Source organism: Notothenia rossii (assembly GCF_949606895.1).
Source record: "Notothenia rossii genome assembly, chromosome: 9".
In the NCBI taxonomy this organism is placed as follows: Eukaryota; Metazoa; Chordata; class Actinopteri; order Perciformes; family Nototheniidae; genus Notothenia; species Notothenia rossii.
Window position 1 is genome coordinate 28,409,492 of NC_136907.1, and position 27,035 is coordinate 28,436,526.

Below are 27,035 nucleotides of genomic sequence, written 5' to 3' on the forward strand. Positions count from 1 at the left end.
ATTGTACTTCACTAGGTACTTCGGCAGGGAAATTAATTTAAAGCTCCCATGTCATGGCCATTTCTACTGATCATAATTCCATTGTTGAGGTCTACTAAAATAGATTTATATTGTGCAATTTTCCAAACTCACATTGGTTTCTAATACAGCATCTCTGTATAGTATGTGTATTCACTCTCTGTCCTAAACGGCTTGTTGGAGCTCCTGCCCCCCTCCCCCCCCCCCCCCCCCCCCCTCCCTCACAGCCGAAGTAAAAACAATAAGTGTGGCTTGATATTGAGTAAGAAAAAGGTTTATAAAGCTGTGAGAATGGGTCTGCGGAGAGCATTTCTCCGCGATCCCAACTCGTCTATTACCAGCATTCAGGGAGCGCTACGCAAGTCAATGGGACTCCTTGTTTGTTAGCCAAGGGATCCTGGTGTGAGAGGTGCTCCGCGGATTGGTCCATTTGGGCCAATCCGGTCATTTGTTGTTGACTTGGGTGTTCACACGTCAAAGAACCCAGGAAGCAAACAATGGAAAAAGAGAAATCTCCAACGAGGCGTTCTGGGGCAGCATAGACAGGTCTTTTCTGTGTTAGAGTTTTACTCGCTACAGGGTGTACTTTGAGGGTTTGTGACTCTGCAGACCGTTTACATGCAGAAAAACCTTCATAACACACAAGGGGACGGGTAATAACCAGAAAAGCATGACATGGGCCCTTTAATAGTATTGCTTTCAATCAAACTGATACAGTTATGTGGAATTTGTGGACATAAAACTATACATTTAATTAAAGTCAACCGTTTTAGTTTTTTAAGTGAAGGTAATGAAGTGAAAGTAGCTGTAACAGAAAATGAAAATAATTTAGTGCTCTTACTTTCTTCCCCTCAAACCAGCATGTATTCTCTGTATTTGTATGCTTTCTGAGGCCTTTACAAATGTCACTTGACATGTGACTGTTTCCTTTGGTGTGCTGCCCAGCAGATATCTGTCCACACTCTTATCTTTACTGCTTGTTGTACAGTTTGTGAGTAAGACATGAAGCATTTAAGAATCATTTGAACATTATCACACAAAAAAAGTGTCAGTTTGATCTGAGGAGTATTCAGGTTTAGTAAGAGCTGTTATCATCTGTCAACATGTACCGCAGAGACAAGTGAGAGAGTGTCTACATCTCAGATTCGGTCCAACAGGTTAGAAAAAAAATCAAAACAGCCAGGCTACTGACACAACAATTGTGAATCATTCTGTCTGAAATTACTGGCAATTACGTGTCGTTGGCTGCTGTAATCCCTTTCTGCATGCACGGCAGCTATAAAACTCAGTTGTTGGGTTGCAACAGCGCCCCAGGTATTTGAGCACGCACTGCTCAGCACTGAAAGTTTTATTCACAGACTATCTGTCACAGCCACGGCCATTAATCATAGAGGTGTGCTGAAGTTTGTTCTGCAGCATTAGAGATTTTTCCAGGAGTTTGATTTATAGGAGGGGAACAACTAGTAAAGTTGGTGGTTGCTCATAACAAAAATGATATTGTGATCAAGGCAAATTCAGTTAATGACACTAGGATACAGTGATCAGTGATCTCTGTATTTATTCATCTGTATAATTTGTCATATTGTTTGTTAAACGTCCCATGTCATGCTTTTCTGGTTATTACCCGTCCCCTTGTGTGTTATGAAGGTGTTTCTGCATGTAAACGGTCTGCAGAGTCACAAACCCTCAAAGTACACCCTGTAGCGAGTAAAACTCTAACACAGGAAAGACCTGTCTATGCTGCCCCAGAACGCCTCGTTGGAGGTTTCTCTTTTTCCATTGTTTTCTTCCTGGGTACAGTGACGTGCCCATACCCAAATGGACCAATCCGTGGAGCCATTACGTTACGTCCGCGGAGCCGTTAGGTTTCCTCACACACACACACTCAATCTTTTCTCAGTTGCAGCGCCGCCGATTTTTCCTCCCTGAGACGGCGGGACGCGGCGAGGCTGTGAGTCGGTGTGTGAACAAACTCCCAGCCAGGCTGCGGGTGTGTGTGTTCGGGCTGGTTTCGGGCTAGGTGTTGCTGTGTCTCGCTGTCTCGCAGACGGCCACTGGGCTCACAGGGAGGGGGGGGGGGGGGGGGGCAGGAGCTCCAACAAGTCGTTTAGGACAGAGAGTGAATACACATACTTTACAGAGATGCTGTATGAGAAACCAATGTGAGTTTGGACAATTGCACAATATACATCTATTTTAGTAGACCTAAACAATGGAATTATGATCAGTAGAAATGGCCATGACATGGGACCTTTAAGTTGGACCTATTTAAAAGTAATAGTATTGCTTTCAACTAACTTAATACAGTTGTGTGAAACCTGTTGACATAATACATTTAATTCAAGTCAATGTTTCAGTGTTCTAGAGACAAATATTTTTCTTTTTAGTCTACTATATTTATTAAATGGCAACAGTTAAGTCAATTTATAAAATAAAGTGCATTGTTAAAAGGTACTACGCTATATAGACAATTATTCAAATGAGCAATTAAAGCTGTGACATTAAAATGCTGCTCACGTGTTAATGTGTCTGCAATAATTGAATATGTATTTTAAGACAACACTCTGAAAGTATAGTGGGTAGAGTCTGTAGTGCATTTTCTGATATAAATATGGACTTTTACTTCAGAAAACATTTGAATTAAGGAGTTGTTCCTCTCTTCATTATACATTTATTTAATTATCTTTGCATTTAAATCATTACTAGATCATTATCTTCAAGTAAACATTAGTAGCAATTATTTAACAAATACATTTAAAGGATAGGGTCATACTGGTATTTCTGGCACTGTAAATAAACATATTTCAATTTCATAAAAAATAAAAGTGAAAATTCCTTTTTTGACGAAGAAAGCAACAGTTATTTATTTGCAATAAAAGAGATTTGAGTATTGCAAATAAAATAACCGCCATGAATGACCACAGATTGGTAGTGTGCTTGATAACATTGATTTATACTGACATTAACTTTCTAAGGGATTGTGCTGGGACAAATAGTGGAGCGGCAGGGATAACCACAAGCCTTTTGTTTTTTCTGACTGCAGGCTTTTTATTGAGGTGAGAAAATTCCATGGCAGACACCAAAAACATGCATTAACATACCACTGCAAAGCCAAGGTTAGCAGACCTGGACCTTGCTCACTTATTACCCCTAACTACCCCTTTGGAAATATACATCTATAACGTTAGGCACACAGACCTGTAATAACAAGCGGCTAACAACCAGTCATTATGGGGGGTTGAGCAGGAGATTTACAAATCCTAGGTTCAGTGGCGGTGGACGGGTTCCCTTTGCTTGAAAATGGTTATTCCACCAAGGGCATGGCGAGCTGCGTGATAAAATCTAGTGATTTATTCCCGGCGGCTGATAATTACTGGCGTCTTGTCACCTGTCAGAAATGAATGGACGGGGAGAGTCCGAGGTTGTAGTCTTCATGCTCTTTACACCGCAGCAGTAAATCTGACATGTTTGTGAAGCCGTAAATCACGGCCTGTGATAAAGCCTACACTCACCTCGGAGCATCAGGGACTGAACATTTCAAACAGTTTTAGCTATAAAGGTATGCAAAAGATCAACAGGGTTATTCAAGAGGCGGGGTCAGATTCCTGGATTTGAAACAAAAACAAAGACAAAAAATGAATGTAATGCTTAAAACATTGTCATGTGGCTTTGTTTGAGTGAGCACAATTTGTTTTGCTACAAAATGATTTTGAGTTCTGTCTAAAATCTACACAATGTTTTTTTTGAAGCAAGTCTTTTTTTTAGATTGTATTGTGTCATTAGGGCTAGATTGTGCCAGTGAGAAACATTTGTACCTTGTACTGTTGATATGTCATTTACTCAGGTTTGTGTGAACATTTCTACCATTTCAAGTAAAAGTGACTTCCCTTTCAACCAATAATGGCCAATTTTAGTGTAATTAACGGTTTAAATGAGACTTGCATCTAGAAGACATGAGTGTGGAATGCAAGGTCAACCTGAATGGCTTTAGGGTGTAGGTCTTCAGGTTTCAAACAAAAACAAAATATGCACTTTTTAATAAGCAATACAAATGTAATAGAAACAACTCAAAAACAATAGAACATATTGTATTATGCAACAATTCTGCAACAAAGAACATTTAGCTAATGCATTTTCACTGTGATCGTCAATACTGTATGTATGTGAAGGTACATCAATTATTATTATCTCTTAATTTTTTTTGCAAAAAGTAAGTAATCCAAGTCCAATCTGTGCTGATCTCTCGGACACATCAGTAGAACGGCTGGAGAACATTTCCACCTCAGATCAGTAGGGTTAGGGAAAGACTTTTAGAGCGTCAGCTCTGGGCTGTAAAGCTGGTGTCTCAGAGCTGAATCTGATACACGTACAATAAAAAGAAGAGGGCAGGAAGGAAGCAATGCTTCTCAACGACCCACAGTTCAGTGTCTCAGGGCCTACCCTTTAGTTACCTGACCTGTTGCACTTGGCCATAAGCAGAGGAAAACTGCTGTTAGACATGTCATGACATCAGTAGCGAACAAAACAAAAAATAATCTGTTATTTTTCTGTGTCCAGTAGTTTAGTCCTAAATTAAGAAAATGATATCAAACCCATGATTTAGGATTCAGATTCAGATTTCTCTATTGTCTATTACAGCCTTTCCCAAACTCAAATAAAAAAAATCCCGTTTTAATTGGTTCGCCAGCATTGCTACACACACACACACACACACACACACACACACACACACACACACACACACACACACACACACACACACACACACACACACACACACACACACACACACACACACACACACACACACACACACACACACACACACACACACACACTCAGAGCTGATGGCTGCGTTGCAAGTACAATTTTCTTTTCTTTTCTTTTTTTTTATGAAATCATGCAATATAGCATTGTACTGTATATTGAATGATTTAGTGGTCTAAATAAAAATAAACTAAAAATAAAAGATTGTATTTGCAACGCAGCCATCAGCTCTGACGCTATTATAATAAAAAAAAATATATATATTATTTTATTTTTATTCTGCCTAATTTTCTGCCCTTGATGTAATACATTTACATTAATAATATAATAAAGGGGGGGGGGGGGGGGGTTGGGGGGTGATTTAACAAACACATTTGATGTTTCGGGACATTCATTTTTAGATCTCATTGTTATTATATCATGTATTCAATATATGATATAATACCCCTTCTAGCATGTCCGATCAGAAAATATTATAAATATTGTAAATAAGTCAGTAAAGTTAATCAGCTGCCAAGTGTTGGAGTTTCTTTGTCTCTCAGAGTGTTTTACAACGGCTTTGTTCATTTAAAAGTGTTTAAAACATGTACATCGTTTTTAATCTAGTGACAAACTTAATGTTGCACTTTTGATCATTTAAATGTGGTTTCACCTGTGATGTATTGTATATACTTGACTGCACTTCCCATGTTTTGTCATTGCTTTGATCCTTATTTTTTTTGGGCAAGCTCTAAGGGAAGGTTGTTAGGTGTGGGCGCAGTGGAGCCTTGGTGTTGGGATCGGGGGGTCACAGGATCAAACCCCACGGCAGTCGGCATTTCGTTGTGTCCCTGAGACACTTCACCCCAAATTGCTCCTGTGGGGATTGCCCACAGTATTGAGTATGTAAGTCGCTTTGGATAAAAGCATCTAACAAGTAACATGTAATGTAATGTTATGGTGAGAAACCTAATTGCTGCGATGCACTTTTATAATTAAATAAGTATTTTCATTTCAAATTCATGGTGTGTTGTATTCTTTGTTTATAAAGATAGTTATTATGGAAAATCATGACATGTTGTGATCTTGGGTCCCGTAGGACCACAACATTTCTGTTTTGGGTCTCATGCTGAAAGAGTTTGGGAACCCCTGGTCTATTACATTTACATAAAATGGAAATTTGTGTTTGGCACTCGCAAATAACACACATTTCACTCAAAATACACAAAGATAATTGCCTCTCAGAGTCTAAAAGTGAATAAGTGGCAGTCATTAAAAAAGTGCTAAGTGGTTTGTTCTTCCACTGGCATATAGGCCATTAAAATATCACGTCAGAGTATGAATGATACTCAGCAGTGTTAAAATGAACAAATCGCTTATTATAATCAATATGGAACCATTTCTAAGATAGTAATTCAAAAGTCATTCGTCAAAATCACTACCACGTCTTCACTAGCCAAAGTTGTGAAAGATCGATAGCCTAACCAGGAGCAATTGTAGGGTCTAATTGTAAAATATTTTGCCTTGTTGTTTCCCTCTTTGAAGTCTAGGGCCTTCTCTGCTCTTGTCCTCGGGTGCTGCTCGGCCCTGATTTATGGTGACGTGTTCCAAGGGAAGCTACTCTAAATTACATGGCCCTTAAACCTGAGCAGAGAGAGGCACAATCGCCACTCCAGAGACAACTAATTGCTAGGAAAAATCTAACCTGCGCTAGATAAGAGGGTTCCGCTCTTCCCAGACATGAGAGAAGGGGAAACGTGTCTAACAGATTTGGATAAATGTGTAATTTGTCATGAATGCCCCTGAGTTAATATTGGTGTAACACCTATTTAGATGAATATCTCTTCATGGCTAATGATGTTAAAAAGAAGCACACATGGTACTGTGTGGAAAAATAAATGATTGTTTACTGATAGAGTTCTTTGTAATGACAGATATTTAATGGGGTGACTACATTCGAAAACTCTCATGGAAAGTCTCAAGTACAAACAAGTAACTAGAGTACAGGAGGAATCGTGGAATCAAACCTCAGTCAAGGTGTTAAAAGTGTGATGTAAATTGCTATCCAAATAATGAGTATGTTTTGCGTATGTTTAAAAGTGACGTGAAGTGTTGAAACTCTTCTGTAGGCTACGATCCTGTGAGGGATGTGAGGGAGAGTCAGAGTAGGAGGAGGAGGTGACAGTGCCATTTGCCTCAAGGGCGCCCATAAACCTGGAGAGGGAGAGAGAGTGCACCATTCCTCACAGGTGACTGTACCATGTGACTTCAAGAGCATTCAAAACGCAGGCCAACCTGTCTTGTCAAGGTACAAGTAATCACAAGGCACCGGAGGAGTCAGAGGAGGAGGATACCTGGGCTGTCGGCGCAGAAGCAAATACCGACAGCCCCACAAAACAAGTCAGGGAGCAGCAAGGGAGAGCAAACGCCTCGCTACGATACAAGCAGGAAGATCTGTCCTGGTTGTTGACACAATGAGCTGCAGCAGTGTTGAAGGATCGGAGTTCTCTGAAGAAGAGCTGGAGCTTGGCGTGCTGGGTGAGGGGGAGGACGAAGGGAGTCCCAAGGAATCTTTCGAAGACAGTGAGAGCTCTGCCAGCCCTAGTGACCTGGAGGAAGGTCAGACCAAGAAGCGTAATCGACCGGTTCGCTCAAAAGCTCGAAGGATGGCCGCCAACGTCCGTGAGCGGAAACGCATCATGGACTACAACCAGGCGTTCAATGCCCTGCGCGTCACTCTGAACCACGATCTCAGTGGCAAGCGGCTGTCAAAGATCGCCACCCTGCAGAGGGCCATCAACCGCATCTCCGCTCTCTCAGTGTTCCTGAGCTCCAACCCCCCCAGCAAGCCCTGCACCCACCGGGAGTGCAACAGGTCGTCTGCAGGACCCCCTGCCATGGGAGCATCTCGGCATGAGCAGATCCGGGCCCCGGCTCCTCGTCTGGAGCCTCAGAGTTACGTCCCCTGGCACTCGACCATCCCTCACCAGATGCCCCCTCAACAAGGGCCTCCCCTGCACCGGCTGCCCACGGAGCCTCATGTGTACATGGACAACACCGCGTCATCATGTCCCCCGTCACCGCACTACCCTTGTTACCCCCCTGAGGGACAGCTTTATGCCTCATATGGACACTGCGGCAGCCCCCACGACCATCCGCTCAGCCCTATGCGATACCCACAGGTGGGCGAGGGTTTGGGGTACCAGCCGGGCATGTGGGCCTCCTGCACTCAGAAATACATGGAGACTTTTGTGGAGCCCTCTCCAGCTCTGGGGCTTCCCTGGCAGGTGAGCTACATGCAGGAGCCGGAGCACATCCTCCCTCTGGGTTCTGAAATCCTATAACGGGCTTTATACAGAACCATGAGTCCTGAACACTGCTGATGACACAGCGGACTGACCAATGACCTCAGGGAGAAACGTTCTCTGTTCCTTCTCTTGCATCAACTCAGTATTACAATGAAAATATTATTTTAGAGCAGAGTGATCATAATGTGAGTAACAGATTTATGAAAAGTGCAATGGCAATCGAGACTGCAGAATGTTGTATGCATTGTTTTGATCTAGCATTTCAAAATGTAAAAGAATGTGTCACTGTAAATAATTCTCCTACAGCATTATGTTCGGGATGTTTGATTGTTAATTGTTGTTTGGTCTTCTGCAGAGGCTGAATAACTTAAAATGATGCTAAATGTGTGATAATAAAGTAAAAGGGAGAATTACCTTAAAGAGCCACAAGTAGACAAACAAACACACATGGGACAGCTTGCATTCTGTGTGTGCGACAATGTTATGTAACTTACACCATGTTTTCTTTCAAGTAAGATGTCTACGATTTGAACCCAACATTCTTGTATTTATACTCTGTATACGTTTAAAATGAATGGATGTTCGTACAGTAAAGGTGTAAAGAGTTTGTATATACTTTTCTAAGCTCCAAAATTAAATGTTTTAATTATATGACTCCTGTTCTGTCTCTTTTTATAGTAACACTGTTTGCTAGTAATTGGATTTACAACAACACTTATACAACATTTTCCTTACAAATGTGTGTGTGTGTGTGTGTGTGTGTGTGTGTGTGTGTCTGTGTGTGTGTGTGTGTGTCTGTATGTGTCTATGTGTGTCTGTGTGTGTTGATTAAAGCCTAAGGTGAGTAGCCTCTCTCAGAGTCTGAGATGACAGAGGTCCTTCACTCTGTTGAAAAATGTCCTTACAAGTCCATTCTTGCCATTTTACCGGAGAAGAATAAAGGTGCTATTTACACACAGCAAAATATAAACATGGGGCGACAGGCAAAAAGACAACACTGACTATGTGATATATTTAGCTTTAAAAAATCGAATAACTGATGCAGGGGTATGGAAAGTGCATGCACTGCCTCTTGTATACGCCTAATTGGGTTCAAACAACCTTTGCTTTCTAACATTAGCAAGACGCATCATCCCCAATAATAGGTCAGTGTTTTGTTAGCAGATCAGTAAGAGTAAAACCACAGCTCCCGCCCTCCTGTTCCAGCTCATGTTAGTCAACAACAGCTGCCCTACCCCCTGCTGAGCACTATGTCATGGAAACAGCTTTAATATTAGACTGTGGGTCTGAGCCCACCGACAGATTTATGTAGGCTCAGGAAGGAAGAGTATGCCCCGTCATCAGCGCGGTGAAATCCCCAATCGGGATCCACGGGCCCGCAGGTGGAACTGGGTGTGAGAGTGTTTTGAACCTCCTGGAGGTCTCCCAGCAGGGCCCCCGAGACGCCGTTGAAAACAGTCAGCCTGGGGAGGAGTACTGCAGGCTCAGGGAGGAATAAATGGTGTGGTACGACAACAATTAGCAGGCAGGAAGGAAAGGGAATCTGGACAAAGAGATGAATGGAGAGGAGGAGTGAAATAATAGGAAGGGGAGGGGATGGGACTTCGTTCTTCACAGACGTGAATCACTAGAGAACCTTGACTCACCTGTGAGAGACGAGTGAGGCTGACAGCTCAGTGACGGCATGTCTCTGCCCCCCCCCCCCCCACATTTCTGGCACACACATCTCTCACTGCAGTGCCAGTTATCTTGTCTGGGTCCTCATGACACTCCAGAGTGAAAGTGGTCTGATAGTACCGCAATCCTCCTGAGAACACGTGTCTAGTCGCTGGTTTAATAAATAGAAATAAATTCCCACTCCACAACAGGCGAAGATAAGACTGGACCTTTGTTTCCTTCGAAAAAGAAAAGCAAATGTATTTTCAATGGGGACTTGCTAACAAAATAGACGTACATTTTTTAAATTAAATCTGATAATGTAGAAAAAACTTTTAAATAAGTCAAAGTACACAACTAGGCAAACCAACTATAGCTCAGTAGAACAACCATTACATCACAAATGTTATAAATAATAAACAAGTATTCTTTTTCATTAGCAATTCAAACCAAAGTAAAATAATCTTTTCTTAACAGCTTACAAAAAACTATATAAATCATTGATACTAATATATAGGTTTATAGTACATTATATTATGATCTGTATGATGACATTTTGTGTGTGTGTGTTTTCTTTACCTTGTTTTATTATTTAGGCCCCTGTACATGACTTTGACTAAAATATTTATTTTTTATTTATACGTTTTGAAACGTATTTATCATAAAGATTGTGATTGAGGTCCAATTTGTTGATTAAAATAAACGTGATCATTCAAATAAGAGGTTTTATCACCACCTAGATTTGTAGGGAATGTCACCTAAGATATGTTTGATGTCAAAGTTTGATGGTGAAACAGAGAACAAACAATTAGTTGAACAAGCAATTCCTCAATTCATAGAAAATACCAAACACTTCTTGGTTTAGAAATCTTAAAATATAAGGATTTGATGACTTTTATTTTCTTACATTATGGGTTTTGGACTGTTTACTTGACATCTTTACTTGGCAAAGTGCAAGATTCTTTCAAATGTTCTGATATTTTATAGTCAAAATGGAAATAACTGACAAATAAATCAGTAATTAAAATAATAATTAGTTGGAGCCTTACAGTAAAATGTATCAAGACAGTGCATGTGCTGGTTGTTTACCAAAATCAGTGAGTCATGTGATTATCCAACACCTTTGTCGATAAAGTGCTTTAACGTGTCAACTTTCCTGTTGCATGGTGACTCACCAAAGGGTTTACCTCACTTCTCCGCCATGTGAATCTGTCAGTGATGCATCTTTTATTCAGACTGTTTGGCCTCCTCGACAGACTCTGCGGCCAAGATGATGGAAAAGAAAACAAGCAAACATGAGAGCAATGATTCCAAGACACAGGGGTGTGTTTGCGTGATATATGGGGATGAGTCACGGCGTAGATGTTGATGCTGTACACTACATACACCCCCTTTACACACACACACACACACACTCACATGCCCGCCCGCCCGCCCGCACGCACACACACACACACACACACACACACACACACACACACACACACACACACACACACACACACACACACACACACACACACACACACACACACACACACACACACACACACACACACACACACACACACACACACACACACACACACATACACACACACACACAGCGTAGGTGTCAGAGGGCATGATGGTACAGACTCTGTTTCTGCCCATGACATTTAAAAAGGCATATTAAACCTGAATGATGATTTCCTGTTTAAGACATGACAGGAGCTGTTCAGAACATCCTCTCGTTGAGTTCATTACTTGAAAGAAATCTAGCAAGGAGTCATGGCATCGGAGTGATTTAGGAAATGTCCCAGAGCAACTCTGATCAGGAAGGTTCAGAATCTTTTACTTTATTGTAGCGATGAGGTTGACACGGTGCTACAGTATGTATTGGGTATTGAGATGGAACAAGTATTCAGAATGTTTACCTAAGTACCAGTAGCAATACTAAAATTTAAAAATACCCTGTTACAAGACAAAAATCTGCATGGAAAAGTAGAAACATATTGGCATCAAAAGACAAATAATGTACCAAAAGTAAAAGTACTCGATGTGCGTAATAGACCATTTCAAAATCATATACGTATATACATTACTGTATTATGATAATGTATATATTATAGTGTTGATCACAGCTAATAATTGAGAAGCTAGTTTTATTTACTTGATCAAATGCTGTCAGATATCTCAACCTCTAGTAATATATCATAAGGTATTCATTCGTTTTTTCATTTATTTAATTATTGTTTTATTTTCTATTCTTCTGAAAAAGTAACTTCTAAGTAAATCTGTCAAATTAATGTAGAAATGTAAAGAGTACAGTATTGGCTTCCAAAATGAAGGGGAATAGAAAAGTACTATACAATGCAAATGCTAAAGTAAAGTACAAGGACCTCAAAGTTATACTTGCACAGTACTCAAGTAAAAGTACTTAATTACATTCCACCATTGTAACATATTGATTTATAAAAGGTAGTAGCGCATGATCAATAACTCAAAACAAAAAGCCCTCTGTGATTATGGACATAACATTGACATGGCCTAGATTTTGATATGATTATATTATTATTATTATTATTATTTTGCCGATGTGTTTATGTGGATTCAAACGTCGTAAATAATCTACAAAATGGAGGAGACCGATCTGATCAGAGCAACGTTGACAAATAATCCAATTGAAACCGGCATGGACAATGACTATGTTTTAAAAATGCGCTTTTCCAGAAAAGCCTGGTTTGGACACTTTACGAGTTTACGGGCAGAAGAAATATTTCTATTAAAGACATAATTATACATTTATTTATTTTTATGCCTTTAATAGCTACTAACTTGAATTTTAATTAAAATGAATTAATCAATTATTTTTTATATTTGATTGTAATGTAGAGGCAAAGCTTTTAGTAACAATCATGTATTGCCTTACAATTATATTTAAAAATAAATATAAAAAATAAAAGTCTAAATATGACATTTGGCCTCAAATCATCTGAGGCGCGCCCCCCAGGTTGGGAACCACTGCTTTAGAGGCTAAGTTAGGATCCCTCTGAAAGTGATCCTTGAGAGCATTGATAGTTTATTAAAGGAATGTTGCATTTACAATGTGCTTTTAGACATTCTGATCCCTCTGAAGCAAGTCCTAATAAATACATTTGTAAAAATGAAAACTGATTTGAAACATTCTCTCTGTAACGCCAACCTTCAAATAGAGAGAGTTCACAGACTGTAGTATCTCAGTGTATTTTGTATTGGATGTTTATTCAATCGTTCGTCAGATTTGTACAAAGCACAAATCCTTGACATAAATGAAGTGTTTTGTCCATCCTTTCCATTTGACACTTGAGACAAGGTGCAGCCTGTTGTATTGATCTGTTGGATTCACAGAGCAGCTTCACTGCTGAACACTAGATGGAGGCAGGACTGTGGAGCTGCTGGGTGTTATCAGTGAAGGACCAGGGGGCGGGGCTTCACTGACAACCACTCACTGGTGGAGAGAATGTATGGATTCAGCCAAAGAGACAAAAACACATTCCTTCATAAAGACATGACATTTCCAGTGAGTTCATTATCATTATTAATACACTGCAACTGTATGTATGCATACAGCAGCAGTATTATGTAAGGATATTTAACAGTAAATACAAAATAAAATATTTTCACTTTACCACTTCCTGTCACAAACTGAAAGTTGAAAGATGTCAGATGGGGTAAAACAAAAATGTAGGTTACAATAAAACGTTAATTATTACAAACACACGGTAAATCCCCCAACAGTTATTTGAAAGGCTTTATAAAGCAGCAGAATAATTTCCAGTACACAGTGTAATTTAGATTCAACAGTGTTGAAGTGCAGTACTCAAAGGGACTAAACAAATCACCAGGAGTAAGGGAGAAATTATTTGGGAATCAAACAAAGATCTATCTCTATTTCTTTTTAATAACTTAATAACACACAGGGAAGGCACACACAATAATAAACAGAGGATAAATAAAAAATGTAGATCATTTATTTAGCTTTTATTTTTCTAGACTAATTAGGGTACTTATTATTGTTTTTGTGTTTAAAAATGGAATTGTGGGTAAAGCTTCTGGCCAAATGAAAGTGCTATGAAATGTATTGATTGAATATTTTCTGTAATACATATCAATACATTTATAAATGTTCTAATCTGTGTTCTATAAACTGCAAAACAAACAAACATGCAGAGTGGTGATGTTATGGATTGATGACATTTTATCATATTACAAACTCATAAATAATAAAGTCAGTTGTTAATGTGTGCCATCATTTTTAGAAGGCTTTGGAGCCAGCGAAGGCAAATGGCCAGAAAACCCTGCAGATATAGTCATTATTCAGTAAGAGTAAAAACTAAATTCAAAAGAATATAATTATTTCTGTAAAAAAAATACATATTCGTGAAAAATAGCTACAGGCCAGGACAAATGCTGTTGTTCATTTTTAGTATTGATTTACACCAAACACAACTATATACAGTAGGAGGAATAAAAAGAGAAAAAACGTATGCACATTATCCTCCTTAAAAACAACAATGACATTAAATATTCTTTCCCAGATTTCTGCACCACAAATATAAATTGAGCAGCAATGCGATGCATACAGTAAAACTGACTGCAACTGCACGGCTTCGTCCGGTGTAAATAATGTAATGATCAACATGTTTACAAATGATATAGAGTGGTGCGAGAATGAGTCCTAAAAACTGGAAATAAGTTATAACACTTTTGGTTCCCTTGTCTGAAAGTCAATGTTTGATTGAACTTGTTTGTTGTTACAACCAGTGCTTGAATTGGAATAAAAAAGGTGCCAGTACTCTAAATCAGCAACAAGTATTTGGCACAAAGTCATAGTATATCCTATAATGCTGGTGGGTTTGTCTCTTTACTGTATATTTTAGAAAGGCTCACTGTACTTAAACAAAATGACTCAGGGTGCATCTGAGATTAGAGGGGGTGCAGTGGTAAAGTGCTATTTTTATAAGTGGGGAGTGGACTTGACACCCTCTAGTCTAGAGGGGTCCGGGGGCATGCTCCCCCGGGAACATTTTTTTTAAAATATTGAAGTTAGATGCATCAATCTGGTGCACTTTGAGAGCAAAATGAAGAGATATATGGATACCTCTCAACATCCATAATGAAACAACTGTAAACAGATTTACTTTTTCTTTATGGATATAAAAGAAAGTAAAGCTTGACTCCTACTGGCTGGTTAAATGACTCCTCGTCCCTGAGGCCACAACCAGTTTTTTGTGCCATTTTGCTGGATTTATTTGTCAATAGCGTTGCTGCACAAAGTGATAGCCCTCTAGTTTAATTCTACTACCCAAAAAGAAACATATGGAGATGGGTTACTATTTAAAAAAAAAAAGCAAATCTATTTGGGAACAGTGGGGCCGGGCCTCAAATCCTATAGGGGGGTCCGGGGGCATGCTCCCCCGGTAAGATTTAAAAAAAAATGTTGGACTTAAATGCATCAATCTGGTGCATTTTGAGGGGGAAATAAAGAGACTACACCCATATGAAACAAAAATGTATACATTTAAATAATCATAAAATCATAAGTACATGACCATAACCAATAACATACAATATCCAATATGAAAAAACATTGAAACTTGTTTATTTATTTGTTTTTGGTTCATTTATAGTTGTGAGTGTGTCTGGGCTCCTGAATCGGCCTCTCCTGTCTCCCTCCTCTCCCCCCTGCTCCTCTTTGAGGCAACAGCAAAGACTAGTTTTAGCTCTCAACAAGTTTAACTTACCTTTTTTCACCTAGTTAACATTTTGTTTGTATTATATTTGACTAATCACTACCCCCTCAAATGGAAATATGTGTTTACATAAATGGTGACCGAACCGTTTGAGACCCACTGAGATAACTTAAACTAAGTTAACTATCTAAAGACTCAGAGAGTAATTTACCTCACCAGAGCTGTAGTTATCAGCCTCTCAGTCTGACAGCAAAGGACTCTCCCTCCACCTTGTTGTTGAAAAAGCTCCTTATATCCGTTAGCGCAGCTAGCTAGCACCAGATGCTAACAACAATACACGTAACCGGTGCGCGCGCTTTCTCGCTCGCTCGCGCCACACATACACCAACACACACCCTCCCGAGCTTGAATGACACACAGAGACCAATCGAGGGCATTAATATGATCTGTATGAAAGTGGCAATGTCGGCAGGCCACGTCATGTAGACAGCCAGTCACCCTCTGTGAGGCAGAGTCAGACCCACATTTGCGCTGCGTTGCGTTTACAATATATACGTATATTGCCGGCAGCTGAGTTCCGGCATTTTACTGAGTACCGGCACCTTGCCGGTACTCAGTAAAATGCCGGTACTGCCTCAGTGCCGGTACTCAGTGCCGGTACCACATGGGTAAAAATCAGAAGTGCCGGTACTGTGTACCGGTGAGTACCGGCCCAATTCAAGCACTGGTTACAACCCTGAAATAAGGTCTGTGGTTAAAAAAGCTGAAGACATTTTCAAGTTTTGCTCTACAAAATAAAATAGGTAATTAAATACCCTGTGGTGAATATCTGAAGCTTCTACTGTATGTGTCATACTGTAAGAAAACTGCAGTTGCCAAATAGTGTCTATGTCTCGTAAATGCACTTCTGACGATTGCATTTACATTCCAAAAATGACAACGTGCAATGTTTATAGGTGGAGAATATCCTGCTATGCTGAACAAAACGTAGCATAAACTTGCAACATTTCAAATAGAAACATTCCATATACTTTTTGTTCAGGAAGCCCTTGCGCTGCCAACTTCGAGGTCAGCCTACAAAAACCCTCCTCACTGAACCACTGCATTTACTCATTTGAGAATCTGTACGGCTCACAGATGAACTACTGACTATTTAGTTCAGGGGTGGGGAACCTCCGGCCTCCGGGCCGTATACGGCCCGCGAAACCATTTGGTACGGCCCTCAAGGTAATTTATAAACACACTCAAAAAAGAAAAAAAATTCAAGAAATCTAGACCGCAAAATAATTAAACAAGCTTGTTTTTCCTGGCCAAGTTCAGGGTCCTTGAACACAACACGAGCCTCACGTGTCATCACGTGGTACATGTCTCGTCTGACAGGAGTGTAGTTCTAACGGAGAGCACCAGAACGCGGTTCCGGGCCGGGACTTCACAAATTGCAGTACCCATAAGGAGCTGTACACATGCCGTAGTTTTTGCGTGGCTGTGTCTTTAGTTGTAAGCCCAGTGGCGATCTGTTCATCTGTCATACTGATCATACAGTCAATAACTTTGTTGTTATTAGCATCTGGTTAGCTAGCTATGCTAACGAATATAAGAAGCTTTTTCTCCAACCAGTGAGGTAAAGGCACATCTTTATATGATCATTATAGTTATAGAAAAATAAGAGAATAAAGTAAACAGGTATACAATACTAATATGACAGTAAAAAAAAGTTGTTATTAATAAACAAGAATACAGTTTAAAATTGAGTGATTTGTAAAATATCCAGAAAGAAAAAAATCTGCTAGTTCTGTTTCATATGGGTGTTGAGAGATGTATCCATAGATCTCTTCATGTTGCTCTCAAAGTGCACCAGATTGATGCTTTTAACTTCAACATTTTAAAACATGTCCACATGGATATGAAACTAAATACATTTGCACACATCTTGTGTCCATATCTTTCTGTGCATGAATGCACGGGTCATGGTCAAATATCTGGATTAAGACGTTGCTTTTTCTTTGCACAGCATGAAAGAAAGGCCAAATGAATGGGCTTTGATTTGAGTTTTTTAAGCAGACGTTGAGTTCAATAATTTGTACGGCCCTCGAAGGATGTTGTAAAAATTGAAATGGCCCTTGAGAGGAAAAAGGTTCCCCACCCCTGATTTAGTTAAACTTATATTAAGCAATTACATAGTGAAGGGTCTGCTGCATCTGTTGCCATGGTGATCTACTAAAACAGCCAAGACATTTAGGCTAGTAAACCCTTCTAGCTGTTGATATGGCTCATTAATGGCAGCTCCATGTGAACATACAGTACAGTGCTGAACATACTGAACATGGAGTAACTTCCAAGTACTGTGTTTGTGTTTACGGTAATAGTGTTTCAACTGTAAAATGAAACACAGTAATATGTAATTACTTTATTTGTTGTTACAGCAGTAGTGTTATAGCTGTAAAATAAAACACAGTAATTACCAAGCATTGTATTTTTGTTTCAGGTAATAGTATTTTAACTATAAAATAAAACACTGCCATTTAAAAAATACCTTATTTTTGTTTACGGTAATAGTGTTTCAACTGTAAAATAGAAACTTTAATGCTATAATTTGAAGTTACAGTATCAGTATTGTAACTGTAAAACAATTTCTTTATTATAGTATACTTCATGTCATGCTGCTAATTTACAGATTACCAGACATTTTTGACACAATTTTAAAGCTCACCAAGCAATAACTGCAGGGAGACAGCAAACAATACATTTTAACAATTTATTCTTAATTGTTGAACGGTATCAAGAACATGTATTTTCTTGTGCTAAATGGGTGAGCATACCATGGCTACCACAAATGTAGTCTTCCATTGCATATCCCATGTACAATTATCTTCCATGTCTTATAAACTGTGCTTAACTGACCAACAGCTGCAATTCCTAAATATTTTCATCCAGATTAATATCCAAAAACATGGAGATTGCATTTTTAAAACAGTGGCGATAACAAATCAACACAAAAAATATGAAGCCATTTCTTCTGCCAAGCCATTTAGAGACGTGCTGTAGTTGAAAAGGTGTCACGACCTCGACACAAACTGGAGAACCCAAATGCACGACCCAGAGATACAGTCTTGAATGTAACAAAAATTGTCTTTTTAATGTCAATGAACAGAAAATCCCTCTTAACAGAGTAAGTAATGGAATAACTCTTTGCTGAGGCCTGGCACGACCACACGTGGGAACAAACAAGACAAACTGACACAGGACAGGAGGGAGACAGGACTATTTAAACATGAGGTGAGTGGGAACAGGTGGAAACAATCAGGGGCGGGGCAGACGCTGAAGAATGCAGTAAAACACACAAAGGGAGGAAGTAATGGCCTGAAATGAGAGACAAAAGGTAAGTACAAAATAAAACAGGAAATGGAAAACGAGACACGACTTAAAACACGGGGACTTAAAGTCCATGAAATGTCCAAAATAAACGTTATTCTGTGTTAATAAATCGCTTCATCACTTTCCACTGTTTCATTTGACATATCAACATCAATGATTCTTTCCATAAATACCCCCCAAATAACATGGAATGTGTGCCACTTTCCCGTGTTATTCCGCTCCGGTAGCGAAAAGCTTGCCAGCCATTAACCCAGATGTGTGACGTCACACGTGGCAAACACCAGCCTCGTCTGGATTGTTTGTTTTGTATCCTTCCGCTATTTTCGCTCAACATATGTGTAACCGGACCTCGCTAAACTTTTTTTATCTAACAATTCATGATGGGGAAGCGATGTGTAGTTGTGAGCTGTGAATGTTTCCTGATTGCTATAAACATTGATCATGGGTGCTGGAAGATTGTGCACAAAACTCGGGTCAGAATTAAGTTACTACAGGTGTTATGCCAGCTTGAGCTAAATGTCACCAGAGTACAGTGAATTTGCCTAGTGACTGAAATATATAAAAGTTGAAGTGAAATAAGTAAGGCCAAAAATGAATTACGTTTGAATATCTTTATTATTTTTACCACTTTTAATTATTTGTGGGCTCGCACATATACCAAAATAGACTAATGTACACTGCAATAAAGATCAAATGTTACAAGTGAAAAATTAACAAAAGAACCCTTTTTTATTTATCAAACAGTAAATTAATACAATCTTACAAACTTGTGATTTGGAAAATGTTGTTATATTTACATGTTTCTTTGGAAAAATAATATTGTAAATGATGTACTTTGTAAATTATTTACATCACGCGAAACCATTTTAACCAGTTCAGCTGCATGACTTATGTCAAATTACAGATTTGGCCATTGAAATCCCTGATAGCGGCCTCCCGGTTCAGGGTAAGTCTTCCGTATCTCGGTTACAGCATATGCAGGCAGCGGGACTCTGATTTTTGGGCCGAGTACACCCCAGCACCAACGTACAAACTGTCGATAAGCTTTATATCGATACTTCCTAATGAAAAAAAAGTATACAGATTATAAATATATTTGGAGAAAAATAAAATGCTATGTAGTACTATTATGTAGCAATGGTTACAAATTGGCTTATAACATGATATTTGTATTTTACTTGTACAAAATAAATATGAGGTTGTACATGACTGCTTGACAGAATCATAGACCTCTTATATATTTCCTCACATGTGTAGTTGTTTCTTTTCCCAAGCATACATTGAACTTGCATACACAGAAAAAATAAAAGCCAAGCTGTTTTTGACTGCTTGAAAGAGTTTAATGGTATCTTTAAAAGTGTACCATATCTGTAGCGACTAAAAGTATTATATGAAAGCAAAGCTGCAATAGGCAGTTGGGTCAATCAATATTTACTTACCGGTGTAGTGGGCCATCAACTGCTCTGTGTTGTTGTTTGTATTGAAGAGACGCTATTTTCAGTGTCCAAACACTGAGACAGCCTTCTCTAAAGCCTGGGTGGCTAATAATGCACCTTGGTTTCTCGTCGGTGTCTTCTATCTGGCAGAGTCCTGCTAGGGTCTGATTTTCAAGACCCGCTCCCGCCCCGCACCCGTGACGTGCAATACCGAACCCGCCCGGCTACCCGCACATATTGCCAATTAGTTCCGCAACCCGACCCGACCCGCCGGCACAAGATCCGCAACCCGACCCGAACCCGCATATATATAAGCAGTGACAACGTGCAATTATTAACACACGCAGTTGCATATTTGGCTCAAAAAGCCTGGGATGTTGTTTATCTTCTCCATCTAGGATGACACCAAAAGCCTCCCAGACGTTGGATTTCGCTCTTGAGGAAGAGTTATTGAAAATGCTGTATTCTCCGATAGAGAGCTTCACCTCAGCCATTCAGAATGTGGTGCGCTCAGCAGCAGATAGATGCACTGCAGAGGTTATGATTATGCTCGGTCCCGCGGAGGAGAGGTCTGAGGATTTAAACATTAAACTAAATTATTATTGTTTAAATATATTTATTATGCAACACCCGCAACCGGACCCGCATCATCTTTGTTTTACCCAGAAGCGAACCCGGAAAAAAGCGTTTGAAAAAATACCACCCGCAAATCACCTTTTTTGCGGGTCACCCGTCGGGTACCCGCGGATACCCGACCCGATACAGGACTCTGCTATCTGGTCAGTAGGTTGCAAACTGTCTATTTCTTCCATCACCTGCCAGATCTCTCTGCAGCATACACATTCATCTGCAGTGGGCATGCTTTCACAGCATTGACATGTACACCTGAATATTGTACATAACATTAAAAAAAAACAATATCTGCCGGACGTGTGAGGAACAGATGACAAATTAAGATCGACATTTAGTGCAGGTCAAATTAAATAAAACAGAATTTACCATTCAGTATTGCCGACTCGAGTCTCGCCGGCTGCGGAATCCGCTTCTCTTTCACAAGTTTCTGCCTCGTTGTTCGATTGCCGGGCAGGAGGCTCGTAGGCTACTGATAAGGCAAGATGCCTTGAAGTGAAAGGCTAGCTGGTTCACTCTCTACTTCTGTAACTGAATCCAGATAACCCACCGAATCTGAGCTTGAATGATCGCTGTCGCTGTCGCTGTCTGAAGTTGTCGCGTTGCTTGCCATTTGGACTGATTTGATCAAATGGCAATGTTTGCCACGTGTGACGTCACCGCTCGTTCGGGAGTGATCGGGGGCGTACTCGGCAAACTTCGGAACCAACATCGGTTTTTAACGTATATATGTAATTTAATTATGACCAAACTTTAAACATTTGTATTTATTTTTATTCTGGTGATATCTAAACTACATGTTAAAAAACACCTGTGTTAGATGCATTACATGGCCTTTAAAGGTGGGGTAGGTAAGTTTCAGAAACCGGCTCGAGTTCACTAAAACTTGAAAGTACTTCTTTACAGAGCACCTCCTCCGCGAGAGCAGGCTGCAGTAACGTTACATATCAGGCAAAGCTAAACACATCTAGGTTAGCAATACTACACAGCCAAAGCAACTCCGATATTGACTCTGGTTTGACTTCTCCTAGTTTCCACTTTCTTTTTGTTCTTAATTTGCTCCGTTACATTTTTTTCTTTTGCGACCAGTAGACGATGTTGAACCTAACTCTGCCATGGTGAAATTGGCCGCCTGTTGCTGGTGAGTCATTGAAGTACTGCTGCAATGCGCGCCCAATGAGGGCACGCCAATGAGGGCACGCCCAATGAGGGCACGAGATACATTTGTGCGTGCACGAGATGGAAGGCTGACAGACAGGGCGGCAATCCTTACAGTATTACGGGTTCCACAGATGAATTTTTTTAATGGATTTTTTATCAAAGCACTTAAGATATTCATTGCTATCGGGATGTTAAGAGCATTCCATGGAATATAACAAAAAGTGTATCTCGAGCCGGTTTCTGAAACTTACCTACCCCACCTTTAACTAGAGATGAATGACATAAATAGACAGACATGATGTGAATAAACATGAAAACCTGACTAAACATGAAATGACAGACATAATACATAAACATAACTAACACATTTGACGAGACACAACAAAAGGCACTGCAAATACATTATCACTATTCTTAGATAATACACAATATTTTAAAACACTTTGAATACAGTAGGGCAGGGGTTTTCAAAGTGTGGGAAGGTGAGCCTCCCCTCAGAGTGTGGTGTTATTGTGCTGTGTGTGTTAGCCAATAGTAGTGAAGTCCTACGGGCACGGTTCAGAGACGTCATAGAGTAGGGAGACAACATGTTATGGTAACGGGCATGTTAGCTAGGAGGTTCTAGCATGTGGGCTACCAATAAAGAGATACATAATTGTGACAGTTGAACTCACGTGTATTATTGAATAACACGACATGGTGTCAGAAGTCCTGTTGACATTACGTGGAGTTTGACCGGAAAAAGTATTGTTTGGAGCCAATTGACGGTGAAAAGGAAGGAAAGTGGACACGGCAGACGATAATGCTAACGGAGATGCAACGCGACCCGCGGCGGGACCGAGTGCTACGTTTCGCATCCAGCTACCGGAGCCTTTCGACTTTTCAAGACCGCAGGAATGGGACAAATGGATACGGCAGTTCGAGAGATTTTACCTGGCAAGTAATCTGAACAGTAGCTCACAAGAGAATCAAGTCAACACATTAATATACTGCATGGGAGATGAAGCAGATTATATTTTACGTGGATTGACTCTCACAGCGGCTCAGAGAGACACTTACCAAGGTGTGCGGGATGGCTTTCAAGGCTTCTTCATTGTCAAGAAAAATGTCATATATCAGCGGGCAAAGTTTAATATGCACGAACAGGGAGAAGGTGAACCAGTGGACTTGTTCGTCACAGCTATATATGCACTAGCGGAGCATTGTAGCTACGGCGTGCTACATGATGAACTCATTCGAGACAGGCTTGTTTTCGGATTGACAGATAAGCGGCTGTCTGAACGGATGCAACTGGACTCAGACCTTACCTTGGGAAAAGCTATTACCATGCTATTACCGGCAGACTGAAGAGGTGAAACGGCAACAATCTTCTCTGCGAGGTGACGATAGAACTCAGGCATGTGACGCTAAATCAGTGGACAGAGTGTTTAAGAGCAGTAGCAAATATGCTAAAAACAAAGCTCAATCTGCTAATAGCTACCAAGCCAAGCCACAGTAGGGGAGACCAGGGATAGTTGCAACACTTTTGGGGCTTTTCCCCAATAAGTAAAAAACCATTTACAATTGGATAGCCATTTTGCTATATTATGCATTATCAATATGTCAGCTACTGAAACAATGTCTTTAAGATGTTTTTATGGAATAAGTACAGGTTGGAAAATGTATTTTAAAAAAAAAACTCAACTGTTACAACCGTCCTTGTGTACAGGGACAGTTGTAACCCATGCAGGCACAGTTGTAACATCTTAATAACGGTTACCCTTTTTCACACTATATGACAAAAAAATAGGGAAAGCTGTCAAATTCTAAGGCAACAAGATTTTAATGGGATTTCACACATCCTCCAACAAACAATGAAAAATGAACAGAACTTGAACAGAACTTAAAACAGAACACCAGAATTAATCAGATTCACAGTTGTGGCAGGTGTAAAAGGCACTTCCATCTGTGCAGTCCTTGTGTGCCCAGGCTTTACAGGAGCAACACTGCAGCCACATCTCCTTGGACCTAGAGTAGCTCTCCAGGCACACAATGCAGTATTGGGCCTCATCTTCATCAGATGAGGCCTGCATCTTCTGCTTCTTGTTGGGTATGGTTTTTTGGCCGAAATTGATTTTTGTCTTCGCTTTAGACTTCTTTGCGTTAGATCTTTTTTTCTCAGCCTCGAGTTGATCTTTCATCGGAGTGTCTGTGAGGACAGCGGTTTCTCTTCTTTTTCTCCCCTTTGTGGTCTGCTTCCTTGGTCCAGCTTTTGGATGTGGACGGATGGACAAGGGTGAGAAAGGCGTTGCAGAGGATGATGTCCCAGGCTCCACACATGGCCTGACAGGGGATGAGGCTGCGAGTAGAGGAGAGGAGGCTGTGAGTGGAGGAGAGGAGGCTGCGAGTGGAGGAGAGGAGGCTGCGAGTGTAAGAGAGGAGGCTGCGAGTGGAGGAGAGGATGCCACAGTTGGTGTTGGAGCTGCACTGGTAGAAGGTTCTGGTGGTGGGCGGTCTGTGACTTGGGATGGAGCAAAGTCGATATCATTGAAAATGTCTCTATTAAAAGGCCAAATTCCAGTGCACGCGAACCCTGCCTGGATATTTGATGGCGTTGCAGCCAGAGGAAGGGCACTTTTCACAATGCCCGGCAGATCGTAAATGGTCATTGTGGTTCCTGGATGAGTCTTCATCCAATTGTCACAGCGGCTGTTGATGTGCCTCTTCAGTGGCCCATATACAGTGCGATCTAAGGGCTGTAGTTTGTGAGAACAGTGGGGAGGAAAAGAGAGGAGGATGATCCCATGGCTCCTGCAAAAATTAATCCCCTCCACAGAAAGGTGGGAGGAGTGATTGTCCAGAATCAGCAGCACCTTTGACTCCTGTGAGCTCTTGGTATGGCTCTGGAAGTGCTTGAGGAAGACCAAAAAGTCTTCCTCTTGCATCCACCCAGACCCATTTGCTCTGCCAATACAGCCAGGAGGGCCATTGCTGGTGAAGAAGAGATGAAACTTCTTCCGGGGGAATATCATCATTGGGGGGATGGAATTCCCCAATGCATTTACAGCACATGCAAGTGTGACGAGAGTGCCCCGCTCTGCAGATGTCACACTGCCGACTTGTTTCGTCCCTTTTCTGGCAACAATCTTCCCAGGGTTTTGGACAGTTGTGACTCCGGTTTCGTCCATATTCCAAATTTCCTGTGTGACAAACTCATGCTTCGTCAGGACTGCAGACAGGTTGTCAAAAAACTTTTTCACATTTGTTCGGTTGAAGCTTGTAGCCCGTGAGAGACTGGTAGCCTGAGGTCTGCGTATGGAGAGGGTAGGGTGCCGCTTCAAAAACGATGTGAGCCAGTCAGCTCCGGCCATCTCTTTCTCTGCCCAGGTTTGAGGGAAGTTGCAGTTGTAGTTCTTTGCCAATTCATAGGCAAACTTCCGCACCTAAAATGAATATACATTGGAAAATATTTCACTTGTCTGTTCACTATAGGCCTCAATATATTTGATCACTTACTTTTCTTTTGTTCAGTAGCCTATAGATAGCCTATTCTACCTTAATTATGACCTACCTCCTTTGAGCTGAGACCATAATATAGATCAGCTGCCTCCATCAGGTAGTCTCTCAATAGCATCTCCTGCTCTGTTGAGAACACCTTCTTTGGAGTCCAGTAGCCTACTCTTGGGGGTGTGTGTGATCCCTGACTCTCCAACCTCAGCCTCTTCTTATGGAACCGGTACAGGGTGACATGGCATATATCCAGGGACTTTGCCACTTCCCTGAATGATTTGCCATCCTGAACTTCACCTGAGGCCACCTGCAGCAGAGCAAGTGGCACTCCCCTGTCGGTCTTCCTCTGTCTGATACTTGGCATACTGTAAACACACACACACACTTTATGCCTACTGTACAGTATTTAATTCTGTTTATTTTTACAGGGACAATGCACACCAATCAATGCTTGAATGAACAATTGATCATTCAAGCAAATGAGCCATCATTGTAAATGTGCCATGTTACAACCGTCCCGTTACAACCGTCCCAGAACCACCAGTCTTGCTTCACCCCCTGTGAACCTGCCTGATTGCTGGCTTGACCCATATTTAGCTAGCTATATTTGTAGCTTACAAAACAGTTATTCTAATAATACTAGTTTGGATTCCTAGACATTTTGAACTCAAGACAGTATCCAAAAAATACCTCATATCATTTTAGTTAATATTTGACCTCAGAAACACACTTTTGCTGATAACTTACGTGAGATATTCAAACGTGGCTCCTTTTTATTTCGGCGATCTTACCATCTAACTGCGCATGTGCAGAGTGAGTGTCATCACTCTAGCTTGTTTATGATTGGAGATATTGAGGGTGTTACAACCAACCCGTGTTTCAACTGTACCGGGTCTCCCCTACAACAAGGGTAATGATGCAAAAAATCCCTCCGTAGTATTTTGATCATTTGCTCCGCTAATAATCAATCAGATCGATGGATTCCAGAGAAGAGAACACTTTGAAGGCCTTTTTCTCAAAATGATGACTCGGTGACAGTCATTATAATGTGACATATTTCGCTTAATATTTGGAGTACAAAAACAATCCTGATATAATTAGAAAGCTAGGAATATCCTCTTTCCAGCAGTGTATACAACTCAAAATGTGTCTTCGGGTCAATGCGACTGATTTCGATAGAGCAGGTCACATATCCTGTCCTGTTTGGGGTCCTGTCAACACCAGCCTTTGCTCCGTCGGGGTCCCGCTGACACCAGCCCATGTTCCGTCCAGGGTCCCGCTTACGCCTGTCCCGCCAGGGGTTCCACCAGCTCCTGCTCTCGATCCCAGTGCCCTGGCGATCCAGATGACAATGGAAGTGTCCCATCGCGGCCTATGTCGTCTTCCTGCCCGTCCTCCGGTGCTGTCCCGGCGCTGCCTTCCTGCCCGTTCTCACATTTCCTGCTGAAATACATGCATACCAAGTTACTGCGTGGCACTTTGGTTTTGATAAAACAGTGTAG

At 40.8% G+C, this 27,035-nt stretch overlaps 2 protein-coding genes across 2 annotated transcripts; one reads left to right on the forward strand and one right to left on the reverse strand.

The window, feature by feature from the left end:
• Positions 1-7,102: 7,102 nt before the first annotated feature.
• bhlha9 (basic helix-loop-helix family, member a9) lies at positions 7,103-8,723 on the forward strand. The gene has a single exon (XM_079652259.1). The coding sequence runs from the start codon at positions 7,239-7,241 to the stop codon at positions 8,106-8,108; it is 870 nt and encodes a 289-aa protein (XP_079508385.1). The 5' UTR covers positions 7,103-7,238; the 3' UTR covers positions 8,109-8,723.
• Positions 8,724-23,543: 14,820 nt separating this feature from the next.
• Positions 23,544-26,427, reverse strand: LOC307020008 (uncharacterized protein). Its single transcript, XM_079651101.1, has 2 exons — positions 25,595-26,427; positions 23,544-25,466 (listed from the first exon to the last, which is right to left on the reverse strand). The coding sequence occupies exons 1-2, from the start codon at positions 25,895-25,897 to the stop codon at positions 23,946-23,948; spliced, it is 1,824 nt and encodes a 607-aa protein (XP_079507227.1). The 5' UTR covers positions 25,898-26,427; the 3' UTR covers positions 23,544-23,945.
• Between the last annotated feature and the right edge of the window lie 608 nt (positions 26,428-27,035).